This window comes from Lytechinus variegatus, chromosome 18, assembly GCF_018143015.1.
Source record: "Lytechinus variegatus isolate NC3 chromosome 18, Lvar_3.0, whole genome shotgun sequence".
NCBI classification, from domain to species: Eukaryota; Metazoa; Echinodermata; class Echinoidea; order Temnopleuroida; family Toxopneustidae; genus Lytechinus; species Lytechinus variegatus.
In genome coordinates, this window is record NC_054757.1 from 15,658,942 (window position 1) to 15,685,899 (window position 26,958).

General features: G+C 32.9%; 2 protein-coding genes across 2 annotated transcripts in view; both read right to left on the bottom strand.

Moving 5' to 3' along the window:
* LOC121431574 (cysteine-rich motor neuron 1 protein-like) overlaps window positions 1–16,047 on the bottom strand; it is a 39,203-nt gene extending 23,156 nt beyond the window's left edge. The window contains exons 1-3 of the mRNA XM_041629116.1: window positions 15,936–16,047; window positions 6,810–6,905; window positions 6,039–6,149 (exon numbers count right to left, since the gene is read on the bottom strand). The gene's annotated coding sequence lies outside the window, so the exon portion shown is untranslated. The remainder of the gene's footprint in view (window positions 1–6,038; window positions 6,150–6,809; window positions 6,906–15,935) is intronic.
* The window catches only part of LOC121432204 (balbiani ring protein 3-like), a 61,714-nt gene continuing 37,697 nt past the window's right edge, over window positions 2,942–26,958 (bottom strand). Inside the window, exons 23-26 of the mRNA XM_041630057.1 lie at window positions 24,954–25,145; window positions 6,819–6,905; window positions 6,039–6,149; window positions 2,942–3,093 (exon numbers count right to left, since the gene is read on the bottom strand). Coding sequence (XP_041485991.1) covers window positions 2,942–3,093; window positions 6,039–6,149; window positions 6,819–6,905; window positions 24,954–25,145 — 542 coding nt within the window. The remainder of the gene's footprint in view (window positions 3,094–6,038; window positions 6,150–6,818; window positions 6,906–24,953; window positions 25,146–26,958) is intronic.

A 26,958-nucleotide genomic window follows, 5' to 3' on the forward strand; every position in this document is an offset into this window, starting at 1 on the left:
TCCAAATTTTGCATTTGTTTTGGCAGCATGTTCTTTGTATGAAAAAAGAACGGTCTACAATGACGCCAAGGTAGGTTGGCTTGTTACCACCTGACTCTCAGTTTTTGATCTGCTCTCTGTTCTTAAGGTGGAATACACTAAGTTTGAGTCTTTCTGGATCGGAACAGAGATGATTTATAGCACAGTAAGGAGTTAAACTTGCCAGATCATCACTGAGTCCGTTTTGGCACACTGAGGAGTGATTATTACTTTAGAGATTATTGTTCAATTCAATGTTTTTCTACTCCAATCAAGTAGTGATACAAAATTATGGCTGTAATTTGAATGTTCCAGCCTTATCATTTGAACAAATCATCATTACAAATGCAGATGCATTTGTATTTGTATTATTAGTATCAGCGTGTTTTACCAACACTGTAGGGGTATCATCCCAATTTTCAGTTTCAGATATTTTCTCAGAAATATTTCTTATACCATGGATGTGTTTGAAGATTTACATTGATCTAAATATCCATGGAACGAACAGTAGCGTTAGTTTAAGCCCAACAATCATGACAATAGAGGCATCTGCACCTGTTTTCTGAAGCTTTACCCATGTCAACGTACTTTACATGTATGCATGTTGAGAGGAATCCTTGTCTATTCTTTCAGACATCTTTTTTTAAACTGAGTATTCAAGGCATCAGTTTTTGACCATCGCAGTCACTGACACTATCGCTGTAGCAGAAAATACTCGAAAGACAACATCAAAGATTACATAAGCTGATATGCCTCCTCTCTATATTCAGGGACTTTTGTTGTATGCCCCACCCTGGTTGTCTCTTTTCAGCAGATGTGTGCAAACCTCATGACATATTAAATGACACTTAGACATAGAAAACATCTCCCACTTTAGTAAGCCTTTCTATCCTTAATGGTTTTATTGTCCTTTTCTTGGCCTGATCGGGAATGATAGCTCAGTCGATAGACATGATAGAGCGGGGGTTTCGGATTCCGGTGACCTGGATTTGATTCTCACTTGGTGTATTAGTGCTCTTTTTTAAGGCACATCCTCATTACACCCTCATTACCAGGTCTTGGAGAGGACATTAAGCCGTCGGTCCTCTGGTTGTTTGCTTACAAGCATTCATGCTTTCTTAGCAATCGGGTAAAAAACACCATATTAAGGCTTAAGATCCCAAGTTTTCATACTTTCATCCTTCTGATTTCTTGACAGTTATCAGATTGAAAGTGACATAATAAATTCCCTGTGATTAAACTTCTGACACCTATTAATAGTATTAAAGTTTCATCAGAAACTTGTCGAACTCACAGCTTTGGCATCTTTGGGCTACAACCTCAACACAGACACAACTTTGGAAGATGGATATGCATGGGTGATTAGGTACTATTTGACAAGAGAGATCCATTTGTTAACCATTCCATATTCACTTGAAGAAAGTAATCTACATGTAAATATGCAGCCAAAAGCCTTTGCCAATGACCTAATTGAGTACTAGTATAGGAGGGGTCTGAAATTGAAAAATGATCAAAGTTTTAATCAGGGACTGTGCCTAAATAGTAGTGTTGTCCATTTTATCATATCATCAATGCTATACCTACTGTAGCAAACTAAAAAAGAAAGAAAAATGCTATGTACCCAGCAACTATTTCAGTTTCAGTTTTTGAATCATCCAAACCATATTATTCTATTTTTATCTGCAAAAACATTTAAATTTCTCTTTGAAGCTGCTCTTTTTTAAACGATAAAGTTTAAATACCATGCTCATGTTTAGAATAGGTAGACAAGCAATATACATACAAGGATAGATGATTTTTTTTTAGAAATAAGAGAAATGAAGGGGTGAAATTCAATTCACCATTGCCAGTATGCATGTAGGTATATTATTGTACAAATGGTACTGTAGGGGAAGGCGGGGTAAGTTGAGCATAGGGGCAAGTTGAGCCACCAGCCCCAGGCCAATAATGAATGAGTCAGACATTGTGGTGGTGTCATGTATCGATGACCCATAGCATAACCCCTAACCCCACCACATTGTTTCCAACTTTGAAACAAAAAGGAGTTTTTTAGAGGGAAAAATATGAATTTCAGCCAAAAAAGTAAAAAAGAGTGTGAAATAGATAAGTGCTTTATGAACACACACTTCTTTAAATATAATAAAGACATGATAACAACATTATTAGTCCAGGTATGGATCTTCATTCTTATCATAGTCTTTTATATGATGGATGCATAATAAATGTGTGGCTACAAAATTATCACACTAAGTTCGGACTGGGGTAAGTTGAGCCAGACAGCATGGGGCAAGTTGAGCCATGGTAATTCCTATGGTAATGTATCTTAAAAAACAAACAAACCATAAAAATCAATTGAAATGCAGGCTGAAAGGAGCAAATTTACTTAACTGCTCTTTTCCTTTTACAGGATGTTAGTATTTATAGAGAATTAGCAAGTGAAAAGACTTTAAACAAAAAATTGACATGCTGGTTCTCCCTCATACATTTTGTACATAGTTTTTGTGGCTCAACTTACCCCAGAAGGTGGCTCAAACTTACCCCATATATGGGGCAAGTTGAGCCATTTGACATCGTTTTTTTCGAAGGTCACGATGACTTTCAGTGAGGGGATAGAAAGTTATATATAGGTGGAAAATATTTCAGAAGAATTAAATTTCAAGGCAAGGTACTTATTTCGACAAGATTATTAATCATATCAATTCTAACAAGCAAAAAGCAAAAACTGTCACAACTTACCCCGCCTTCCCCTACACTTAAAAGTTGATTATTTTCCCCCAAATTCGTTAGGGGGAATCATATCGTTGCTAAGGTAAATAGTGTTGCTAGGCAATGAAATTGTGTCAGTACATAATGGTAAAATCCGGAATATTTTTTGCCTATCGATAACAAACTATGACATGTTAATTCTCTCAATATTTTTACTCTAAGGCACAACTTCATCAACACATTTAGCCGAGATGAAGAGAGGTAACATAGCCGTTGCTAGGGAATATTGTTTCTGGGCAACACATTTGACTCCATGGAAGCTATGAAATAGACAGTTTGTTGAATGATTACTGACGAGTTTGTAGACATCTATATTAAATGATAATTGTTTCAGTATTATTGCTCATAATGGACTATTTTCCACAGATTTGTCCAGGGAAAAGAGTGTTAATATAGTCGTTGCTATGGAAAATAGTCGTTGCTAGGCAACAAATTGGTATCCATGGATAATGTGAAATGGTCATTTTGTTGTTGTTCTATTGAAGACAAGATAATTGATCAGGAATTATTCACTCAATCAACTTTTTCACCACAAAATAGTATAAAGTATGTGACTTGTACGTACATGTATCTGTAACAATGTAGTCAAAATGAACAATAAAATGGCGATTTGTACGATGTGAAGGGGTGTGTCCGGTTGAGCATAGCAAATTAATTTGAGGTTCTCAATAGCTTAAATGGGGGTTTTCAGTTCTTTATATTATTTTTAAATAATAATTTATGTAATTTCATTGGTGTAACTTACTTGGTTTAATTCAACCTAGTTGAAAAGTTAAAAGTTTGGTTTGAAATGGAAATATAAGTGGTTAACTTAAGGAGCTAAATGGTTGCTAAGGAAAGTTATGTTGCTAGGCAACAATTTCTGAGAAAATGTTCATAAAATTCATGCTAAGTTGTTTTTCAGTAATTCTTCTTACAGTATATAGTAGATCTATCCTTTGAAAATAAGAAAAAATATCTGATAATTTAAATTAATAAGTAAAAATTCAATATTCGTGATAAATATTCAATAAGTATCTAAAATGGGCGTGGCTTGTTCAAGGCTGGTTTCCATAGTGATGCTACACATTACGGCATTTTTAATGCCCAATTCCGGAAAATTCAGGAAATTTCCTTTAATTTGATGTATGATTTTGCTTTGATCCAGCCGGGGGGATTAAAGTCAAGAAATAAGGCACTTTTTGGCTTCTGGCCGCTCACCTATATGTGCATGCAGCCAGCCCGGTTGCACGGGCTCTGGGTGTGCTCTGTGCTCTGAGGGCCACTTTTCACCAAAATGCTAAGCTTTGGTATAGATTTCTTTGTTCTTTTTCTCATGCTTGGGTAAAACCCAGCAAAGATAGCAATCATGTGGCAAGTTCGTGCCCAGCTCTATAAGGTTTGCAAATATTTTTTCAAATTTTACTGCCTGAACAATGGGGGTATCCCATTAGACCTTATGGCTTCAAAGCTGAAAGTTAGTGTTTTTATGCATAAGTAGAGTCTATAGTAAAAAAAGCAAATTCGCGTTTGAAATTTCTGTATAGATACCAAAATTGCATGGATTTGCATGCGAGACGTATACTGTGCTTTGCTCTCATTCAGTGCTTGTTTGATTATGCAAACGCTGCGTGGTTTAATAATTTAGGAAAGTTGGAACAAAAGAAATTGAAAATAATTCAAAATAAAGTGGTAAGATTTATTCTTTGTTTGGGTCCAAGAAACCATGTTGGTTACTCTGAGCTGTCTGCTGTTGGTCTTCTGGATGTCAATCAAAGATCGAAGCAACTCATACTTCACCACGCGCACAAAATATATCATTCAAGGGTGAATCATTACATTGGCTATAACTTTGATCTTGTTAGAGATTTGCATGATCATGACACAAGAAATCGTCAATTTAACTTTGTATTGCCCGAAAACGTTGCCCTTATTGACAAGTGTTTTTATTATAATGCAATAAAGTACTGGAACTCTCTCCCTAATCACATTAAAGCGATTAGAAACTTCGCAAATTTTAAGAGAGTGCTAAAAGATTACTTAGCCAATGAGTATGAGATACTCGAACAAATGAGTTAACTTCTCTAAACTGTTTGCGAGAGATTGTCAACAGTTTTAGCAATTATATTTTAATTTGTTTTTGTTTACAGTTAAAGTGATATTCAGATTATTTCCTTTCCTTCTTTCTCATACCCTTCTCATTACTCCTAATTTTCCTGCCCCTTCTTAATCTTCTTCTTTTCTTCTTTTTTCTTCTTCCCTTCTCCATATTCTTTTCCTCTTTTTGCTCCTTCTCCTTTCTTTTCTCACTTTTTTTTATCATTCTTTTATTTTCTTTCTCTCTTATCTCTTTTAGCTTATTCCCCTTCTTGATCATCTTCCTATATCCTTCTTCTTTTTCTTTTCGTTCTTCTTCTTCCCTTCTGCTGTTTTTCCTCCTCCTTTTCTTTTTCTTCTCCTTTTTTTATGTCTTCTTACTTCTGTTTTCTACATGTATATGAATTCTCTATTTCATTTATTTTGCTTTTTGATTGATATTAATTTCAAGTTTTTAAAGTGTATATACGTTTTTGCTATTCATTACTATAAAGTGTGATTTTACTATTTAGGACCCCATTGGAAATAAGCTCTTGAGCTTTCATGGGTTCATCCTGTCAAGCTTTATGAATCGATATACCATGTATACCTTAATATGCTTGAAATGTATGTGTATATAGACTTGGCAAATAAATCAAATCAAATCAAAGTATGATTTTCACCATTAATTCTTCTGTCATTTCCAATTCTGCATTGTACAAACACATTTTGACAACAATCTAATTTTCCTAAACCACTTGATATTTTGCCAACATTTTGCCACAACTTGGTTATTATGTGGATATGTCTCAGATTACCCATTATCCTGCACAGGATTGAATAAAGTAATTTTCCACTACTCAATATCATATTTTTTATTTAGGAAAGCAAAATTCAATTCCAAATAGTTATTTGTATGGCCAGAAACACATTTCAACAGAAAATGAGAAAGAAAATTAGAGCAAGGAATAGAAGCAGAGTAGCAGTACATAAGCTAAAATTTTTACAGGAAATTTGTACAAAAGCCTTTAATGAATAAGAAAAGTGCCACATCACATTAGAACCCCACCAATTTTCATACTTTTGATAAAAAGCTGAACTGCAAACCCATATCCCTAAAAACAAAAGGGATTATATTTTAAGAATGATATCAATCATGAATATTCCTGACTTAACAATGCTTAAACTTTTTGATATACCTGGAACCTTGCATTTGCATATGTCACATCCCACACTGTCAGTAGCCAGACCAAATGGACAATTGAGTGGACATGTTGAAAAGGTAACGTCTTCTGTACAATTATCAATAGCTAAGGGAAAAAACAAAAGGCACATATTGATACTTCATTTATAACAATTGAGGGGGGCAAAGAGGTCAACATTTCGTAACCTTTTTAAGAACTTGCTACATGGCAATTCCATCCAAAACTTGCTAAAATTGTTCTATAAAAGAATACTAGATGTATATTGCATTCAATACTGAGATAAGCAAATATCTTTATAATCATACACGTATCAGCAAGTGGTCATTAATTTATGTAATGTAAATTCTTCACAGATTAGATAGAAAGACATAATTTGCAATGTCAAATACACTGAAGTTTACATAAACTAAAAAAAAATAATTATGAAAAATTCACATAACAAACAAATCTTCTATACTGTACACCAATGCATATATTTAATAGAAAATGGCTCCTACAAACAATAAACAAAAATTGTTGAGTATGCCTCCCTTAATGTCCTAATGTTTTTAACTCACTACGTATTACTACAGCATGGAGGCATATAATTGTGAAAAACAAAATAGTACTTATGAGTTTTCATACTTAACTACATTTACTAACCTCTTGTTCTGAAAACATTTTAGAGATATTTTCAAACTATTCAATCAGTCATTATGACATTCTCTAATGGCACTGTGATGCAGATCATTACACTTGAAATGAAAAATGAATTAAAATTCTCACATAATTTACAACTGCATACTTCACATCCATTCTGATCAGTTGCAAGTCCATTCCGACAATTCAGACCACAATTTTCTTGAAGAGGATGACAAAATCCTATAGGAAATGCAAAGGAAATACATATTAAAATATCATGCATTTTTTTTTCAAGGCATCTTAAAGCCTGTGTCAAATTTAACGATGAATTCTGGTGGGAATATTATTAATTGTCCTTTTCCCCATATATATATATATAGAGAGAGAGAGGGAGAGAGAGAAAAAAAAGGGTACCATATATTTAGAATATTCATAAATATTCTAAAGAAGGATGAACATACAATGTAAAACAACTATAATAACTATTATGAATACATTATTTTTTTCCAAACAAGTGAAGCGCCTCTGGCAGTCTCACCTGCATCATGCAATTCAATACAGCAGCAGTGCTGACTTTGAAAACTACTAAAAAATAATTATTCTAAAAAAACACCATTCATATGATACAATACTATGTTCATTGACCCTAAACGATATTTGACCTTGATCATGCAACCTATTACTTGTCAGTGATACTTGATTACCCCTATATCCACATTTTATGAACTATATCTATAAACTTTGAAAATTATAACAACAATCTAATAACTACCTCCAAAATGGCCGAAGTTCAATGGCCTTATATGACCTTTGACTTTGGTCGTGTGACCTGAATCTTGCATAAGATGTTCAGTGATACTTGATTACTCTTATGTCCAAGTTTTATGAACTAGACCAATACACTTAGTGTTAAGATGGTAATTCAACAGATACCCCCAACTTGGCCAAAGTCGTTGACCCTAAATGACTATTGACCTTGGTAATGTGACTAGAAACTCAGGCATGATGTTCAGTAATACTTGATTAACCTTATGTTCAAGTTCCATGAACTAGGTCCATATATATTCTAAGTTAGATGACATTTCAAAAACTTAACCTTATGTTAAGATTTTGATGTTGACTTCCCAAACATGGTCTAAGTTCATCAACCCTACATGTAAATGATCTTTGACCTTTGTTATGTGACCTAAAACTCAGGCAGGATGTTCAGTAATACCTGATTAACCTTATGTCCAAGTTTCATGAACTAAGTCTGTATAATTTCTTAGTTATGCTGTAATTTTAAAAACTTAAACTTCAGTTAAGATTTTATATTGATGCAGCTGCTGTTGGAAAAGCAGCGCCTTTATTCTCACTCTGCTATGCAGGTGAGACAAAAACTGCTTTAAAAAGAGGTGATTTTTCAGAAGTTACAATAAATAACTTTCATCATCCCTTGCATGCCATGGGACCTAGTCCTATGAACATATTTGAGTAATATATGTTTAGCATATGTGGTTAGCTTCAAACATGCTTGAAACCCTCCTCCATGCAGAAATTTGTAACTTAATATTCCATTTACCCCCAAACCAACTACCCTCATCCTCTCTCTTTATACCGAAAAATGAAAATATCCACCCCTATCTTTAAAGATAAGCTTTTCAAAATCAATATCATGCTCCTCTGAAAAGTTTGGCACTTGCACCAAAAATAAACATATTCTACACAAGGCCCAATTATCGAATTGGCATCCACAAAATACTTAAATGAAATAACAAAATACACAAGTTAAAAAAACACCTAAACCTTTGATTTTTTTTATGAATACAATGCATAAAGGTGTATTTTTATATACATTGCTCAACTGGAAATTTACTGAAATAACAGCAATCATCTTTCTTTTTTTTCTGTTATACATTGTATCTCGATTCTTTCTCTTTCCCTTTCTCTGATGGATACAATAAAGATCTTTCTTTCATCTGAATATCCTCTCCACTCTCCTTTTTTTCTTTTTCATCAACATCCAAACTTGCTTCACTTCATCAATGATCATGATTTCCCTAAATTACTTATTTACCAATTATGAAGATTACTCAAATTTATGTATGAGAGAGTCTTTCCAAGTCAAGCGCTGCTTTTAATAGGGCCCTCATTTTCACTTCATTATGTAATTCTTATTTGTATTTATACTGCAACACCTTATTTCTGTTTTGTAAATTTATATTGATATATTTGTGTTAAAACATGTTGAAATATTTGAAATGAAATAAGTAGACTGAAAAATGTAAGTGAAACTTAAACATAATGTTCATTCTCGCTCTATAAAGGGCACTTACCTATATTACATTTCCTAACAAGTACTTAATGATTGAATAAAAATAAATTAACACATACCTCTTAACTTTATCAGAGGGAAATAATGGTTATTTTGCTCAAATACATGAAAGGGATGGATATCAATTTTGTAGTAAATTTGTCAATAGTAGAAAAAAAGGATACCTCAGAATATTAAAATTTATTATTTTTTCTACAAACTCGTAATAGTAAAAATGTCAGGGTACATTTGTACAAATCCCCAACAAATATCATCTAAAAAATTGAACATGATATACAAATATATAATATACAATTTTCATCAATAAAGATCCTTAAAGGATCTCGAAAATATTAATCACAAATATTTGACAGTGAACAGCATGATCCAATTTAATGAAAAAAAAACATAAATAGGAATCTGATCAAGATATTACACTTACAGAAATGCTGTGCTCTTTGCTACAAAAGTATAACCAAATTAAACCAACCGACGACGGGTGCAAAGTTTGTACTAATGGCAACAGTGAGTACAAAGGTCTTTGTTATTTTTATGATACATGAGATAGACTCAAATATATGCGCACATGTAGCATACAAAGAACTTAGAAAAAGCCAATCACATGGAAGAACAGGACAAAGAACAGAGAGGGGCATTATTCAAAGGTTGTGCAGTACCTTCAAACTCCAGCTCACCCCTTATGTTTTAGAAAATGTTATTTGATTTTACTTCCTCTCTTGATCTTTTTCTTCTTGCTCCTTCATGTTCATGGTAAGATTTAGGTTCCTCTGTTGATCATGATTCAAGGCCCAATCAGGATGTCGGTACATCACGCCACTCAATTTTACAAACCTTCTCAAACATGACTGTCAAGGCACAATAACATTGATTATGGCCATTCTCGACTTTATTCTTTTGTGTCAATAGTACTAAAATCACACTTTTGTAGATTTCCCAAGATCAAATGACAAGGTCATGATGTATACAAATTCTTATTTTTCTCACAGAGGCATTGACATTCAACAGACCATCTAAAAACTAGGCTAATGCATGATTATTGGACTAAAACTGATGACTTTATCAAAAATTTTCAGTTAAGAGCTCAAAGTTTAACCTACCCCTCCCAATGATTCACGCAATAATTTGCCGCATGAAATTTTTTGAAAGCGCCACTCACTGACTTTTTACTTTCAAGTCTTGTGCAAATTTTGAGACCAGTTTTGCGTCACCTGGGTACGAGGTTCCGAAATTACGCAACATATGTAAGTGCATGTCAGACCAAGAATTACTCACAAACGTGATTTCGTGCACAGAGTCAATGCAAATTGTGTGAGTTTTGCTGGTCTAAATGTATTTATTTTATGCTGTTTATGAGTCCAAAAGAAATAATGCAAAAAAAGAAAAGGTCCAAAAACCAAAGAATTAGAAATACATGAGATATTGCAAACAAGTGGAATGCCTCTGGCCGTCTCACCTGCATCACGCAGTTCAATATAGCAGCAGTGCTGACTTTGAAAACTACTCTAACTCGCACAAGATGTTCAGTGATACATGGTTACTATTATGTCCACTTTTTATGAACTAGACCAATAAACTTACAGAGATATGATGGTTATTCAACAAAAAAAACCCAACATGGCCAAAGTTCATTGACCTTACATGACCTTGACCTTGATCATGTGCCCTGAAACTCGCACAGGATGTTCAGTGATACTTGATTACTCTTATGTCCAAGTTTCATGAATCAGATCCATAAACTTTCAAAGTTATGATGGTAATTCAACAGATACACCCAATTCGGCCAAATTTCATTGACCTTTGACCTTGGTCATGTGACCTGAAATGCGCACAGGATGTTCAGTGATGCTTGATTACTATTATGTCCAAGTTTCATGAATCAGATCCATAAACTTTCAAAGTTATGATGGGAATTCAACAGATACCCCCAATTCGGCCAAAGTTCATTGACCCTAAATGACATTTGACCTTGGTCATGTGACATAAAACTCATGCAGGATGTTCAGTAATACTTGATTACTATTATGTCCAAGTTTCATGAATCAGATCCATAAACTTTCAAAGTTATGATGGGAATTCAACAGATACCCCCAATTCGGCCAAAGTTCATTGACCCTAAATGACCTTTGACCTTGGTCATGTGACATAAAACTCATGCAGGATGTTCAGTAATACTTGATTAACCTTATGTCCAAGTTTCATGAACTAGGTCCATATACTTTCTAAGTTATGACGTCATTTCAAAAACTTAACCTCAGGTTAAGATTTTGATGTTGATTCCTCCAACATGGTCTAAGTTCATTGACCCTAAATGACCTTTGACCTTGGTCATGTGACATGAAACTCTAATTGGATGTTCAGTAATACTTGATTAACCTTATGGCCAAGTTTCATGAACTAGGTCCATATACTTTCTAAGTTATGATGTCATTTCAAAAACTTAACCTCAGGTTAAGATTTTTTGTTGACGCCGCCGCCGTCGGAAAAGCGGCGCCTATAGTCTCACTCTGCTATGCATGTGAGACAAAAATGATACACTCAGCAAAAAAAGTTCTTGGACACTTATAAAAGTTAAAATATTCCATATAGATATTTTATTCAAGGCAAATTATTTTATGTCAACATGACCAGACAATATTCCTCTTTCAGTATGAAATGACTTTCTCATGTGAACAGTCACGCATGGGTGGTTAAATGCTTTAAACAATAGCAATGTCAGTAAAAGAAAATTGCAAGAAATGGACCATTCAAATGCTAATGATCATGGCCATCTGTTAGGCATACATTCAATAATTTGTGTATAATACATAAGAAATTGATCTGATATCACAATTTTTTATGTACACTTGCTAAGAACATCACAGAGAGTTTTTATACCAGAAATTAGAACATTTGGTGCTTTATTTAGGGAGTTAGAGAGAAAAGTATGATTTTGCATATTAATTACACATTGATTAGCATAATCACTTGAGAGCAATTTTCATGAAAGAAATTACTAAACAACTTTGTCCTAGACAACCTGCGTGCCAATTTTCGGTGCGATCACATGGTCAACGGCTGATATCTCAAGGGGGGCCTGCCCCCCCCCCCCCGGCCTAGATAGGGTTAATAGTCACTTCTGTTTTCAGTCCATGAAAATTGTGTTTGCTAGTTTATAAACCATTTCTTATCAGTATATTGTGGAGAGAGTCCAATTTTAACTTACCATTATGTCATTCAAAATCAAATAAGACATCGTATAAATGACTCTTATGTTTAGATGTCTTAGGAATTACTTGAAAGATCACATAAAATCATTTTTGGTACACTGGGGAAGAATTTCATTCAGGACAGTTCATGTACTTCAGTCATTTCTGACTTCACTTGTAGCTTTAATTTTTTTAGAGTGATAACTCTTATGGTAACAAAATCTAATGAATTTTTAATCATCCATTCTTGATAATCAAACATGAGTAATTCATATAAATTGAGTTCAGCTCCTACTATATAAATGACTATTAATTACGGAGTCATTAATCCAAGTAATTTATTTTGATATCTGACCATTATTTTTATGGTAAACTTGTTTGATGATGATAATAGTAAATATATATGTACCAATAGTGAAACAAGGTGATTGGTGAACCACAAGTCTACAATGATTTCACAATCAATAAGATTACCAGCAAAATGATGTCCCGCCAAGTACCACGAACATACACAAACAAAAAATGCAGTATGATCTTTCGATCCCTAGATGACCTTGACATTATCATCCATATGGACACACGTGTGGTGTTTCCCAATAACCAAGGATCATTTTTGTATCAAGCGTGAATACAATAATGCAAATGAAAGCAAGTTGAACAAAACATGGAAAATTGACAAAACCTAATATCATTTTGAACTTTTGACCCCTAGGTGAACTTTAAACCCATCATCCTCAACAACAAACATGTGGAAGTACCCAAGTATCATATATACCAAGCATGAACTTAATTGATTCAGAAATAAAGAAATGGGAGTAAGTTAAAAAAAAAACTCTTTTTTAAGAGACCAATAGGAAAAGTTATTACTACTTTACTAGGTCTCTGCTGAACTTCATTCAGGCAAGACAAAAATTAAATGATTATGATAATAAAAATAATTGTATTAAAAATAATCAGAACACTGATAATTCAAATTCATTTATTTCATATTTCTTAAAAAACAGGGTACAATATAATAGTGAGTTAATCTAATTGAGTAAACACAACATTGACAGTTGTACATTATTTAGACAAAATTGACAACTGAAGACAAAACAAAAAATCTAAGTATATAAATGGGATGTGAGGGAGTAACAAAAAGCCATTGGCCTATCTAGGCTACTCCTTTTTACATTCATAACTGATAAGAAAACATACATGATCTTCCAATCAACTTTTGAGATTGAAAAACAAAGCTCTTAAGATCAATCCAAATTAGTAGACTAGTAAAAAAAATCAAATTAAAAGCAAAAAATAAAGAAGTTAAAAAAAATCAATAAAACAAAAACAAAGAAAACAAAGACATATATAACATAACTGACAAGCTTATTCAATGAGAAGTACAATTATTTAACAGGTAAAGTTTACATTTTCTTTTGAACGAGTTTAAAGAAGGACATTGTTTCATTTCAGGGGGCAAATTTTTCCATACGAGTGGTCCACTATAACTTATGACTGTTCTTAAAAAATTATGATGGTAAAAAGGAATATATTTATACTTCGGTTCGTTGTAAAATAACCGTCAAATGTTTCAGGCAACTTATTCATATAATATAAAAACATGAAACATGAAATTTGAAGGGTGTGTATATATCATATATTTTTAAGATCTTTAACTCACAGAATAACTGATGGGGAACGAGCTAAGTATGAATAATTTGTTATTATCCGACTTGCCCTTTTCTGTAAGCGAAATAGTTGTAACATTAAATAATTTACCCAATCCCCCCATACTATATTGCAATAGCTTAGATGTGTCAGTATCATTGTATTATACAATTGTACAAGAACATGCAATGGAAGATCACCTTTAAGTCTATTAAGTAAACCAATCGTTTGAGAAATCTTCATGGAAATATCATTTACATGTTGTTTCCAAGTCATATTGTCATCAATTATAGCACCAAGGAATTTTGTATATAGAACTTTTTCAATTTCAACTTGATTGATACATAATTTTAAAGTGTTTTCTTCAATTTTCTTATTTTTTGGCTTAAAAATCATAAAGGAAGTCTCTTTGTGTTTATTCGAAGTCTGTTCGCTTGGAACCATAAGTTAATATTTTCCATTTCAGAATTTAGGATATTGTTTAATTGAATGGGATCCTTACCAGATAAAAACAAACTTGTATCGTCAGCAAATAATGTAGTCTCTAAAATGTCACTTACGTGTTGCAGGTCATTAATGTACAAAAGAAAAAGGAGAGGGCCAAGATTAGACCCTTGGGGTACCCCTACTGTAATATCTCGAAATTGTGAAGAAATATTGTTAATACATACATATTGCTTTCAATTTCCTAGGTAACTTTTTAACCATTTTAATACCATACCCCTAGAACAATATGATAACTTATCAATTAAAATATTATGGTCTATACAATCGAAAGCTTTCGATAAATCTAAAAATACTCCAATCGTTAATGATTTGTTTTCATATTCCTTAGCTATTTTTTCGGTTAGATCAATCAATGCATGAGCAGTGCTGTATCCTTGTCTGAATCCAAACTGCTTGTTATATAATATGTTGAATTTCGAAATAAATGCTATAAATATGTCACATGCTATTTTTTTAAATAACTTAATAAAGACTGATAAAATTGATATCGGTCTGTAAATTGTTGCTAGTAACTTGTTGCCATTTTTTAATATAGGAATTACTTTGGCAACTTTCAATGAGTTTGGAAATACACCTTTTTAAAGTGACATATTAATAATTTTACATAGAGGGGAAACTACCGCATGAATTGAATATTTGACTATATTAGGACTTATATCATTGTGACCCACGCTCTTATTTGCATCCAATTTTGAAACAACATCATATATATTATTTTGTGTTACTGGTGTAAAGTACATAGAATGACAAATAATGTTTTTCATAAATCTTTTAAAACTATTCTCTTGAGATAGATTAACAGTAGCCCTATCTATTTCAGATCCAATACTACTAAAAAAGTCATTGAATATTTGTACAATTTCTTCCTTGTTCTCGGTAACTACTCCATTGTTTTCAATACTGTAATGGGCATCTCGATTCTCATCTTTTGTTAAAATATTATTGATTATCTTCCATGTTGCTCTAGAAATATATTTTACATTTTCAAATTTATGATGATAAAATTCACATAAGTTATGAACAGTGTTTCTGTAACTTTTATATACATACTTCCTGTGCGATGTTGGGTTCTTTAAATATTTCTTGTATAAGAAGCATTTCCGTCTGCACATTTTCTTAATATCCGTATTAAACCAGGGCTTTTCGGCAGAAACCTTTTTTGTTTTAACATTTGTTATTGGGAAACTCTCGTATATTTTTTAGTAAATGTCTAAAAATCTATCATACACTTCATTAACATTTTCTGTATTATTTAAACATTCCCAATCAACACATTGTAATTTCATAACAAAGGTTACCATATTTTTTTTACAAAAGTCTCTTATTTTGTAATAAGTGTTTGGTTTATTGTTGATCAAATTATGAATCATAACAAAAGGAGATAGGTGATCACTTACATCTGCTGTAATAATACCAGCTTTGTTATAATACCAACAACCAACTGATAATAACCACTCTAGGACATGAGTAGTCTAAAGTTACTAGTTGCAACTGAAACATAATAACAATAATAATAAGAATGATACTACTACTACTAATAATAATGATGATAATAATAACAAAATTCACTTCTTGAAATCATACTTCAATTCCTATTGAAATATACACCATACTCACGTGGCAGCTTGCATTTACAAGTTGTACATCCATTTTCATCAGAATGAAATCCATATGAGCATGTGTAATAATTTACACATTTCAGTGCATCAAGAATTGTGCATGAATTCGGTCGCATTGAAACTGAAATTTTCAGAGAAAATAAAAATGGTGAAATCCCAATATATGCAGAGGTAAAGGCATATGCAGAATGTGTGGAGGAAGGTGGTAAATGGAGTCATAGAAGAACTACAATGAAATCTTGATGCAAGGATATTTTTTTTATTGAGGAGCTCATACAACAGGAAATTAAGTGCAGGCATGATATTCCCCTCTGAAAAAAAAGGAAATCTGAAAAACAGCCAAGGTAGTTAAATCATAGCAAAAGTCTGAGGAGCCCCGGTCGGGGTTACAAGCTCTTGCATATAAAGAAATTGAAAGTGACTTTTCAAGAGGAGTCTGCATGATAGTTTTATGATTTCACTTAAAGCAGTAAAAATAGATTGAGAATGTTATTGGGCAAAGTATTTCACATTAAAAAAAATTGAATTAAAAATCAGAATTCTGAATTTAGTCCGGAGAATATCATGCCTGTAAGTGATTGCCTAAAACAAAAAACTAAAACAAAAATAACTTTAACCCTTTCTAGGCCGGGGGGGGGCCTCGGAGGCCCCCCCTCAACAAATCGCGCGATATTTTCCCCGTGCAAAATTTTTTGACCGCACCGCTCACTGACTTTTTACTTTCCAGTCTTGCGCAACTTTTGAGACCAATTTTGCGTCACCCGGATATGTGGTTCCGAAATTACTCAACATTATCTAAGTGCATGTCAGACCGAAAATTGCTCAAAAACATGATTTCGTGTGCAAAGTCAATGCAAATTGTGTTATCAACCAAAATTCATAAATGTATGATTATTTCTAGATTTGCTGGTCTTAATGTATTTATTTTATGCTTTTTATGATCATAGAAGAGTCCCCAACAAATTTCATTGAAAAATCAATGAAAAACGAAAGGTAAAAAAAAAACAATGAAATAAATAAGAAATTGCAAAAAACAATATAATACATAAGAAAATGTTTTGATATCGCAATTTTTTCATGTACACTTGCGAGGAACACCACAAAGAGTTTCTATACAAAAAATTAGTACATTTGGAGCTTTATTTAGGGAGTTAGAGGAAAAAGTATGATTTCGCATACTAATTATGCATAAATTAGCATAATAACTTAATAGCCATTCGCAAGGCAACCCGCATGCCAATTTTCGGCGCGATCGTGCGGTCGACAGCCGAGATCTTAGGGGGGGCCTGGGAGGCCCCCCCCTCGACCATATGAACTCCCAAAATACCCCGGCCTAGATAGGGTTAAATCCAACTTTTGATGAAACCTTTAGTATTATGAAGTTTTTTTTCCTATATTAGTTCTTTTTTTCTCTATTCATAAATTTGAGATATCAAGAGAACTTGGCCTTTAATGCGGAGAGGAGGCGACGGCAACCATGCCACCCCAGGGTCCTGTAACAAAAAGGTTAGCGATTGATCATACGTTTGATTTTCACGATTGCAAATTGTAGTCAATGGAATCAATCCTAGAAAAGTGTTCTACGATCATTGCTAAGTTTTGTGTTACGGGCCCCAGGTAAACACACTTTGAACTTCATTCAATCATGATGAACCTTGAACACATATGAAGCACAATTATGTTTATTTGCATCCAAGGGTAGTCTCTTTTAACTGAAAAACTCTTTGTGAGTTTCAATGTATTTCTTGATTTGCTTGCCTACACATATACAGTATAAGGTTATCATCATCTTTCATATAATATTAATAACCCAATTTTTTATCCAGGGTAGCTACTTTAATTCTGATACATGTTTACCCAGCAAGCCCTATTGAACCTGATAATATTCTCATAATCCAGTCTTTGGCAAAGCTACCCTGATCTGATCAGGCACTTAAGCATTAAAGGAATTTCTTCTTACAGAGTATTCATTTAATAGTAAAAAACGGAACTTCCTTAATACTATACGCTTAATAATTATCATTAATCTGATAGAACAACACACACAAAAAGAGATTTTACTTCCCTATTATTCAGTATTGCTGGAAAATCCCCAAATTGCATCATTTCATATTAGTAAATTCATACCAAAAAAAATATATTTACAGTAACTCACCTCAAGTTATTTTATGTAAATTTTTGTATGAAATTGAAACCAACACCAATACAAAGGAACCACCTACATAGTCTGTGTGAGTGAATAGATGCACTTTATTCACAGTTTAAAAATAGTACAGATTCAATTTCGTCATGGTACCTACATGTACCTATTTAATTTCGCGGATGAATAAATAACCACAAAATCCACACAAATAAAGAATTTCTTTGTGTGGGGAAAACCAAGGAGAAAAAAACAAGCACTCTATAAACATTACATGTAGTCTATGTCGATGTCGCACATCAATCAAAAGTACATACTTGAACCAAGGAGGTTTCAAATAAGATGGAGTAAAAGCAAATAAAATCTCTCTGAACAGGGTTAAAAGCCGCCAGCAGAAAGTATGTCAGGCATGCACTATGCGCAACATCTCGTGCAATTGTGTGGACAAATGATTCCCGCATTACTCCGTAGCTATATGTCATATACACTCAGCAAAAAAGTTCTTGGACACTTATAAAAGTTAAAATATTCCATATAGATATTTGATTAAAGGCAAATTATTGTATATCAACATGACCAGACAATAATCCTCTTCCAGTATGACACGACATTCTCATGTGACCAGTCATGCATGGGTGGTTAAATTCTGTAAACAATAGCAATGTCAGTAAAAGAAAATTGCAAGAAATGGACCATTCAAATGCTAATGATCATGGCCATCCTGTAGGCATACATTCAACAATTTCAACATGCGTTTATCATTTGAATTGAATGCTAAGGGATGCATCATGAGATGGATCATTTGGACAATCACTTTCAAGATGAAGCTTTCCAACCAAGAGCATGCAAGAGCAATAGGAATGTTGCAGTCTGGGCAGTCAGTCAGACAAGGGGCTCGATATTTCCAAGTTTCACCAACGACAATTTCAAATTTGAACCAGTGGTATTTGGCTACTAATGAAGTTAGAATGAAAGTGGTCGACTTAGGGCCACCACCCCTGCAGAAGATAGGATAATTTTCGTTTGCTTATGCCAAGATACTGAAATTTGACATTTTTTTCATTGACTAACTTTGACTTAAAATTCCATGGGAATAGTGATGCATCCAAGGTGGATAACTTTCTCTTCACTATAAAAGTGGTATTCGACTTTCAGTTTGCTTTTATCGTTTAATGGATATTTATGCCACACAAACTTTCACAACTGAAAGAATGAATGATCGTTTGCTTGCAATTTTCTTCTACTGACATTGCTATTGTTTAATGCCTGTAACCAGCCATGCACTGACTAATCAATTTCTGGCAATTTTCTTTTATTGACATTGCTATTGTTTAAAGCATTTAACCACCTATTCATGACTGTTCACATGAAAATGTCATGTCATACTGGAAGAGGAATATTGTCTGGTCATGTTGACATACAATAATTTACTTTTAATCAAATATCTAAATGGAATATTTAAGCATCCAAGAACTTTTCTTGCTGAGTGTATATAGGGAAATATGCTATTGTGATGATAATTACTTTTTCGCCGCATCTGGACTGGTTATATGTGTAGTACATAATTCTATGCAATTATTATTATATGCAATTATAAATTGATAAGGGCAGACCGTAAGGGAAGAAGAGGAGGAGGAGTTGCTTTTTACATTTCACAAAATCTTAAATTGAAGATTCGATATGATGTTAAATTATTGCATGCCTAGTCATTGTTTATAGAGATTGAAAATTCTAATTCCAAAAAAATCATCATAGGATTAATTTATAGACCACCTGATACAAATATCGATCGTTTTCACGATGAACTAGAATATTTTCTTCATGAAATAGGGAATGAAAACAAACATTGTTTTTTGCTCGGTGATTTTAATATCAATTTCTTGCCCTCATCTCACATTAATAATTCATCCAATTTCATGAAATTAATATATTCGTTTGGTTTTATTTCTATTATTAATAAACCAACAAGGATTAACTTGAATTCATCAACTCAGATTGATGACATATTTTCGAATGTTCATAATAACAAAGCCATAGGAGGGATTTTATGTTCTGAAGTTTCGGACCACCTGCCTATTTTCTTAACTTGTGATTGTAAACTGTCTTACCCCAAATCAAACAAAGAATATACTTATCGTAAAGAATCTAAACAAAATATAGAATTACTGAAGCAAAATCTAGTTTTGGAAGAATGGGATGATGTTTATAATGAAGTAAATCCCAATATTGCATACAATAACTTCAATAATACATTAAAACATTATTATGAAAAGAATATCCCTATAGGTAAAGTAAAAAACCAATGTAACAAACCCAAAAATCCTTGGATAACGAAAGGTTTACTGAAGTCCATACAGACATGTAATCGCCTATATAAATATAACTTACGCAATCCAACTGATGATTCTTTTAAAAAATATCAAATATATCGTAATAAACTAACAAAATTAATTCGAATATCCCGAAAATTGCACTTTACTAACAAAATAAACGCTGCCAATAGAATACAAATACAACTTGGAAAGTTATCAAAGAAGTGTTGGGTACAATAACACACCCCCACCTAATGATAAAATCACTCTCAATGGATCTGAAATACTTGATCCCACTAATTATGCAAACTCATTTAATTCTTTCTTTACCAATATTGGACCCGAGCTTGCAAACAAAATTAATAGTCCCAACGCACATTTTACAGATTACCTCACAGATCCAAATCAAGAATCTCTTTTTTAACCCCAACAAACCCCTCCGAAATAATCACTATTGTTCGTTCCCTTCATAATTCTAGATCTTCTGGTTGCAATGGCATTAACATGTCTCTTCTTAAGCAAATAATCCACCCTCTTGCTAGCCCTCTTACTCACATATTTAATAACTCCCTATCCCAAGGTGTTTTTCCAGACTTATTCAAAATTGCAAAAGTTAATCCAATCTTTAAAAAAGACAACCCTCACGAAATAAGTAATTACCGTCCCATTTCCTTACTTCCAACAATATCTAAAATTCTCGAAAAAATAGTTTACACAAGACTTTATAAATTCATAAACAAATACAACATTCTAAATTGTAATCAATATGGTTTTAGAAAAAATTATTCAACAGACTTAGCATTACTTCAAATTTATGACAAAATAACAAATGCCATAGCGAACAAAGAACACGTAATTGGCATTTTTTGCGATCTTAGTAAAGCGTTTGACACCCTCAACCATGAAATTTTACTTTCCAAACTCAACCATTATGGAATACGAGGTCAATGTCTCTCTTTTTTTAAAGACTACTTAAATAATCGAAGGCAATATGTCAATTTTAACAGTTGCGACTCTGATTCTCTTTTAGTTCGATGTGGTGTCCCTAAAGGTTCCATTTTAGGCCCACTTTTATTTTTACTCTACATTAACGACATTATTAGAACCTCCTCTATTTTATCCTTCGTATTATTTGCCGACGACACCAATATATTTTATTCTCATAGAGACCTTAATTCATTAAACAATATCGTTAATCGTGAAATAGACAAAGTGTCAAACTGGTTCAAAGCCAACAAACTCTCCCTTAATACAAAAAAGACACATTTTATGTATTTCAGACACCATTCCCATAACATTAACACACCGATTCACATTAACATTGACGGCACCCCCCTTGAACAGAAAAACTAAATTAACTAAAAATCTAAATTTTTAGGTATAATTATGGATGAATTTTTGACTTGGAATCAACACATACACCATGTTACGATGTCCGTTTCCAAAAGTATTGGAATAATTTCTAAGTTAAAATTCACTCTTCCTGACAAAACTTTATTCTTATTATACAATTCATTAGTCCTCCCTTATATAACATATTGTCATATCGTTTGGGCAAATTGTGGTTCTTTTAAACTAAACTCCATCTTTAAACTACAAAAAAGAGCAATCCGTATGTGCACAGGGTCACATTACTTGGCTCATTCTGACCCATTGTTTCATAAACTTAAAACCTTAAAAATCTTTGATATCAATACCATTCATGTAGCTATCTTTATGTTCAAATACTTTAATAATCAACTTCCTCCGTCCTTTAATAATATGTTTAGGTTTAACAGGTCTGTTCATTCCTACCCAACCCGCACATCAGGAAACCTTCATCTCACCAACCCTAAGTTATTAATAACTCATAAATCAATTCAACATTATAGTCCCGATATTTGGAACAACTTTCCAAACAAAGTTAAGTCATGTTCAACAATATACTCATTTAAAGCCACCATTAAAAGAAAAACCATTGAATCATATGCATCCCCCTCTTCAAATTAATTATTCAACTGCCCTTTACTGCACCCGCACCTGCACCTGCATTGCACCCACTTGATCAATGAAAGAAACTTATGTACCATTTTACGAGGCCGCCATCATTTTCAAGCTTAACCGCTCACGATGGCGGTCTCCTGCATTCGTTTAAACTGTTATTTTATTTTCATTGAATATTGCTACTTTTTAATATTAATTTTTCATTGCTTTGTTATGAATATTTCTTAACTTGTTTTGTAAAACTTAATTGTATCAACTAGATGATATGTTGAATATTTATGCTGAGTGCAGAACTAAATTCAAATCAAATCAAATCAAATTGTTTCCGTGTTATTTTCGCTGAATCAAGATTTCTGTATTGAACCAGTCATACTAGATTTTATCCAACTATTGCAATTTATTAGCTTTTCTAATGTGGATTTAGGGGAAAAAACTAATAAATGGCTAAGATTGCTCAATTTTAAGTGCACAAATGTGCAAAATTGCAACTTCAGCATGCAAAGGGTTCATGGTACTTCTTCACTCTGAAAACAATCTCATAAATGAAAACTACTATTACTAGCAAAATGGAGCAAATATCACACATCCCACAGTTGAAGTAAAATCCAAGTCATTTTCACAAAAAATTTGCGCAGATTAGCTTTGGTACTTTTATAAACCTAATATGCAAGTGATAATGTTGGTTTATGTGCTTACTTTGTCTTGCCAGAATTTGATGTTTTCCAAATTGGAAGTCAGGTAGAATTACAGAATCAAGAAATTTGGGCCTCTGTTGGATTTCACAGCATCAGTGATTACTTTAAAATAATTTCTCTGTAAAACTCAATACAAATTTTAGCAATTTTACCAATAGGTCAGACATAAATACCAGAGGTGGATTAAGTATTAAAACTGGGGCCTGGATTTCTACTTAAGTTAGCAGGCATCCCATATTTAAAAATGATGGTGTAAAATGTTTTATTATAAACCTAACCTAAAATATTCAAATCAATTTACATCAAAATTTTGAAAAAAACAAAGAATGCGGTACTTTATTGAAAATCCATCTAATTTTCATAAACAATTTCAAAGTTAAAGAAGAAGGCATCATAAATGAGTTCAAACTTTTAAAGAAGGGTTTGTGTCTTTGCGTTTAAACTATTACCACCTCTGTTGTAGCAGAACATGCTCAAAAATCCAACAAAAAAACATGCCAAAGGCATGGGATCCAGAATGCAAAATCACTAACATATAACAGCTTCTAAAACTGCAGAGAGGAGTATAGTCAGGTTGTAGAAACATTTACAAAGAGGGCCCATATGCACTTTTCTGCTGATCAGCTTCATATTCTTTGAAATTCATTTGGAATACAGATCACAGAAATAAATTTATATATTTTTATTTATGTCTTGGGAGCGGCATGTGTGGGGGCTCATGCCTTCGGGCAACAGTGATGAATTTCGCTTTTGTCCCCCCTGACCCACATGCCGTTCCCACATTTCTTTGCATGTTAACTCTTCATGCGTTACGTTCGCATTATTTGCACATCCGTAGGCGAGTTTCATTCGCATTTTTGCACAACCACACATTTCCCATAGACGTCCCCCCATTGTTTTCGAACAATTGCATGCCCCGGAGCATGCCTAGCTACAATGTATAGCCTATACTATAGAGATCAGCAATAACCCCCCCAAAAAAAAAAAAAAATCAATACATCCTGATCACAGCCAGTAAGTTCATTGAAAAAGGACAGGAGAAAATCAATAAAATTCTCCTCACAAACAATACCATGGCCAGGTTTATTGTTAGGAGTCTGGGACAAAAATTTACTCTCTTTTATTTCCACTATATATGGGCTATTTATATCAGATTATCATGATTTTTGTATCAATGCAAAGCCTATGTAATGAATAGTCCAAGTGGATAAATAAAAATCATGCCACTAACACAAGAACCAAAGTAAAAGGGGGGCTAAAATTTGTTGGAAATATTAGGAGAAAGCATTTAGAAAATGTAATTTACTATGCAATTCTCCATAATTTATCAAATAAATTTATATACGATAAGAAAGCCCAGGAAACACTTTACAAGTTTGCTACACAACATTTTCTTTCAAAATGATCAGATAAAAAGTTATGGCACTCTAAATAACAGTGTATTATACTGCGTAGAGAAGATCACTGCTAAAATAATGCAACACACAGGGGGTTTACAAGTGAACGCATGAAGTGTTAAAGTACTGTAAATTTTCTAATGTAATGTGTGTACTTTTTTATATTGGTCAAATAAATAATAATAATAACTAGCAGGTACTTACAGCTTGTTAGTCATTGTGGCATCAGTGCACATAGCATAAAAAATGTGCACAAAAATGATTGGTGGATGTATATATAAAAAAAGTATTATCTCTGATTAAAAGTAGATAATACCTATACATTGAAATTAATTAACACACTTTTTTATGAGACAAATTTTTTTATTAGACAAAACAAAGTCATGATGGTAATTTATTTAGGAATTTTAAAATCTGTTGGAGTATAGATAATATGCAAGGTACAGGTACATCATTTACTATTAAAAAAAGGAAAAAATTGATATCTACCATTTCGTGTACATTGACATATTGGGCATCCCAAATCATCAGAAACGAAACCAGTCTGGCTGCAGTTAATATCACATCTAAGTGGTGGACAGTTTGTCACTTCAGCAACAAGTCTGACTGATGGATACGAGGTGGAGTACTGGGATGAGCTGGTCTCAAATACAGAGTCTTCAGGTGGTATAAAGGGATGCACTAAAAATAATATAGATGTACAAAATCATTATTTGGGCAACCTTGAATCTTAAAATTTAAAACAAAATAAGCACAGGTGAAAAAAATGTTTATCAAAAAGAGGTTAAGAGACTCTTTTCAGACAATATGAGGCTTCTATCTTTGTCATAATTATAAGACAGCTTTTTTTGCACTGTCCTCATTTGTTTTATTTTTACAATACAAGGTTTTTACAGCCTGCCAATGATGTTACATTTTATCAAGCTCTTAATGTTAATACTTAACCTAAGTAAAATAAAAATTGGAATGTCGTCAGGTGGTAATTTTTGTTAAATTTCCCTTTAATTTTATGTTGTTTTCTGTTTGTAATGTTCATGAATTAAAAATAATGTTTCTGCAAAACAGATCCAAATATACCTGTTGAGTGGCAAATATAAACTTAATATTCACTCGTTGATTAAGAAATTCTCTCATTCCCATCAGCTTAAAGAGGAAGTTCACCCTGACAAAAAGTTTATTGTAAAAATAGCAGAAAAAATAATAAAAAATATTGCTGAAGGTTTGAGAAAAATTCATCAAAATAATTAAAAAGTTATTAGAATTTCAATTATTTGATTTGTGACGTCATATGCAAGCAGCATTCCTACATAGCGAATGGTAAAAAATCAATAAAATGTCATTTTCTCAGAAAATTGAAAATGGTTTTCACTGCAACTTTTGTATATCAATAGACAAATCATTTCACACCCGATCATGAAAAGAAAACAAAATTAAGTCATCAGGAACCATACAAAATTTGAAATTCATACATTTTATATTACATAACACATGGGGCAGCTGCTCGTTTATGACGTCACAAATCCCAAATTTTGAACTCTAATAACTTTCTTACCCTTTAACAGATTTTCCTCAAACCTTCACCAATATTTTTTACTATTTTTTCTGCTATTTTTACAACAAAGTTTACTTCAGGGTGAACTTCCCCTTTAATTTAAGTATTAAAAAAGAAAGAACAATGTAAGAATCAATTTGACTTTAAGGTTCACTTAATTTTACCATGTCAAGATATAGCCAACTTTTCAATTAATCATACTCATCACCCCAGACTATATTAAATAAACTTTTACTACAAACCATATTTTATATATTGATACATTTGTTAAGTGTATAAGAATGTGTTCTTGTTAAGTGTGTAGGAAAGTGTTCTTGATCCATGGTTTTATCTTATATCACCATGAAAATTCTATTTATACCCCTTTGGTCATGGTGCCGATCTTGTTTCCATGATCCCTTTAAGATCAACATTGCAAATTGACTAGTTTTTGTCATATACTTCTTGACAAATTGGCCATTAATTTTAATGCTACACAATACAAATTGGCGGAGAGATATCTATCGTAACTATGAAAAAGTTTTCATTTACTATTAATGAGAAATTCATGAAAAAATATATTTTTTCTATTCCATTGTGCATTCATCTACATGTATATATATTGAAAGATAATGGTTTTCTAACTATTTACCATTTGTTGATTCCAGTTTGAGTTTAACCCTAAAAAGACTGGGGGGGGCTGATTCAGCCCCCCCCTCGACATTTTTCGTGATAAATCCGCCGCGCGAAATTTTTTGACCGCGTCGCTCGCTGACTTTTTACTTTCAAGTCTCGCGCAACTTTTGAGACCAAAATTGTGACCCCCGAGTACGCGGTTCCAAAATTACGCAACATTTCGTAAGTGCATGCAGACCCCAAATTACTCAAAAACGTGAATTTGTGTACAAATCCAATGCAAATAGTGTTCTTAACCAAAATTCATAAATGTATCATTATTTTTCC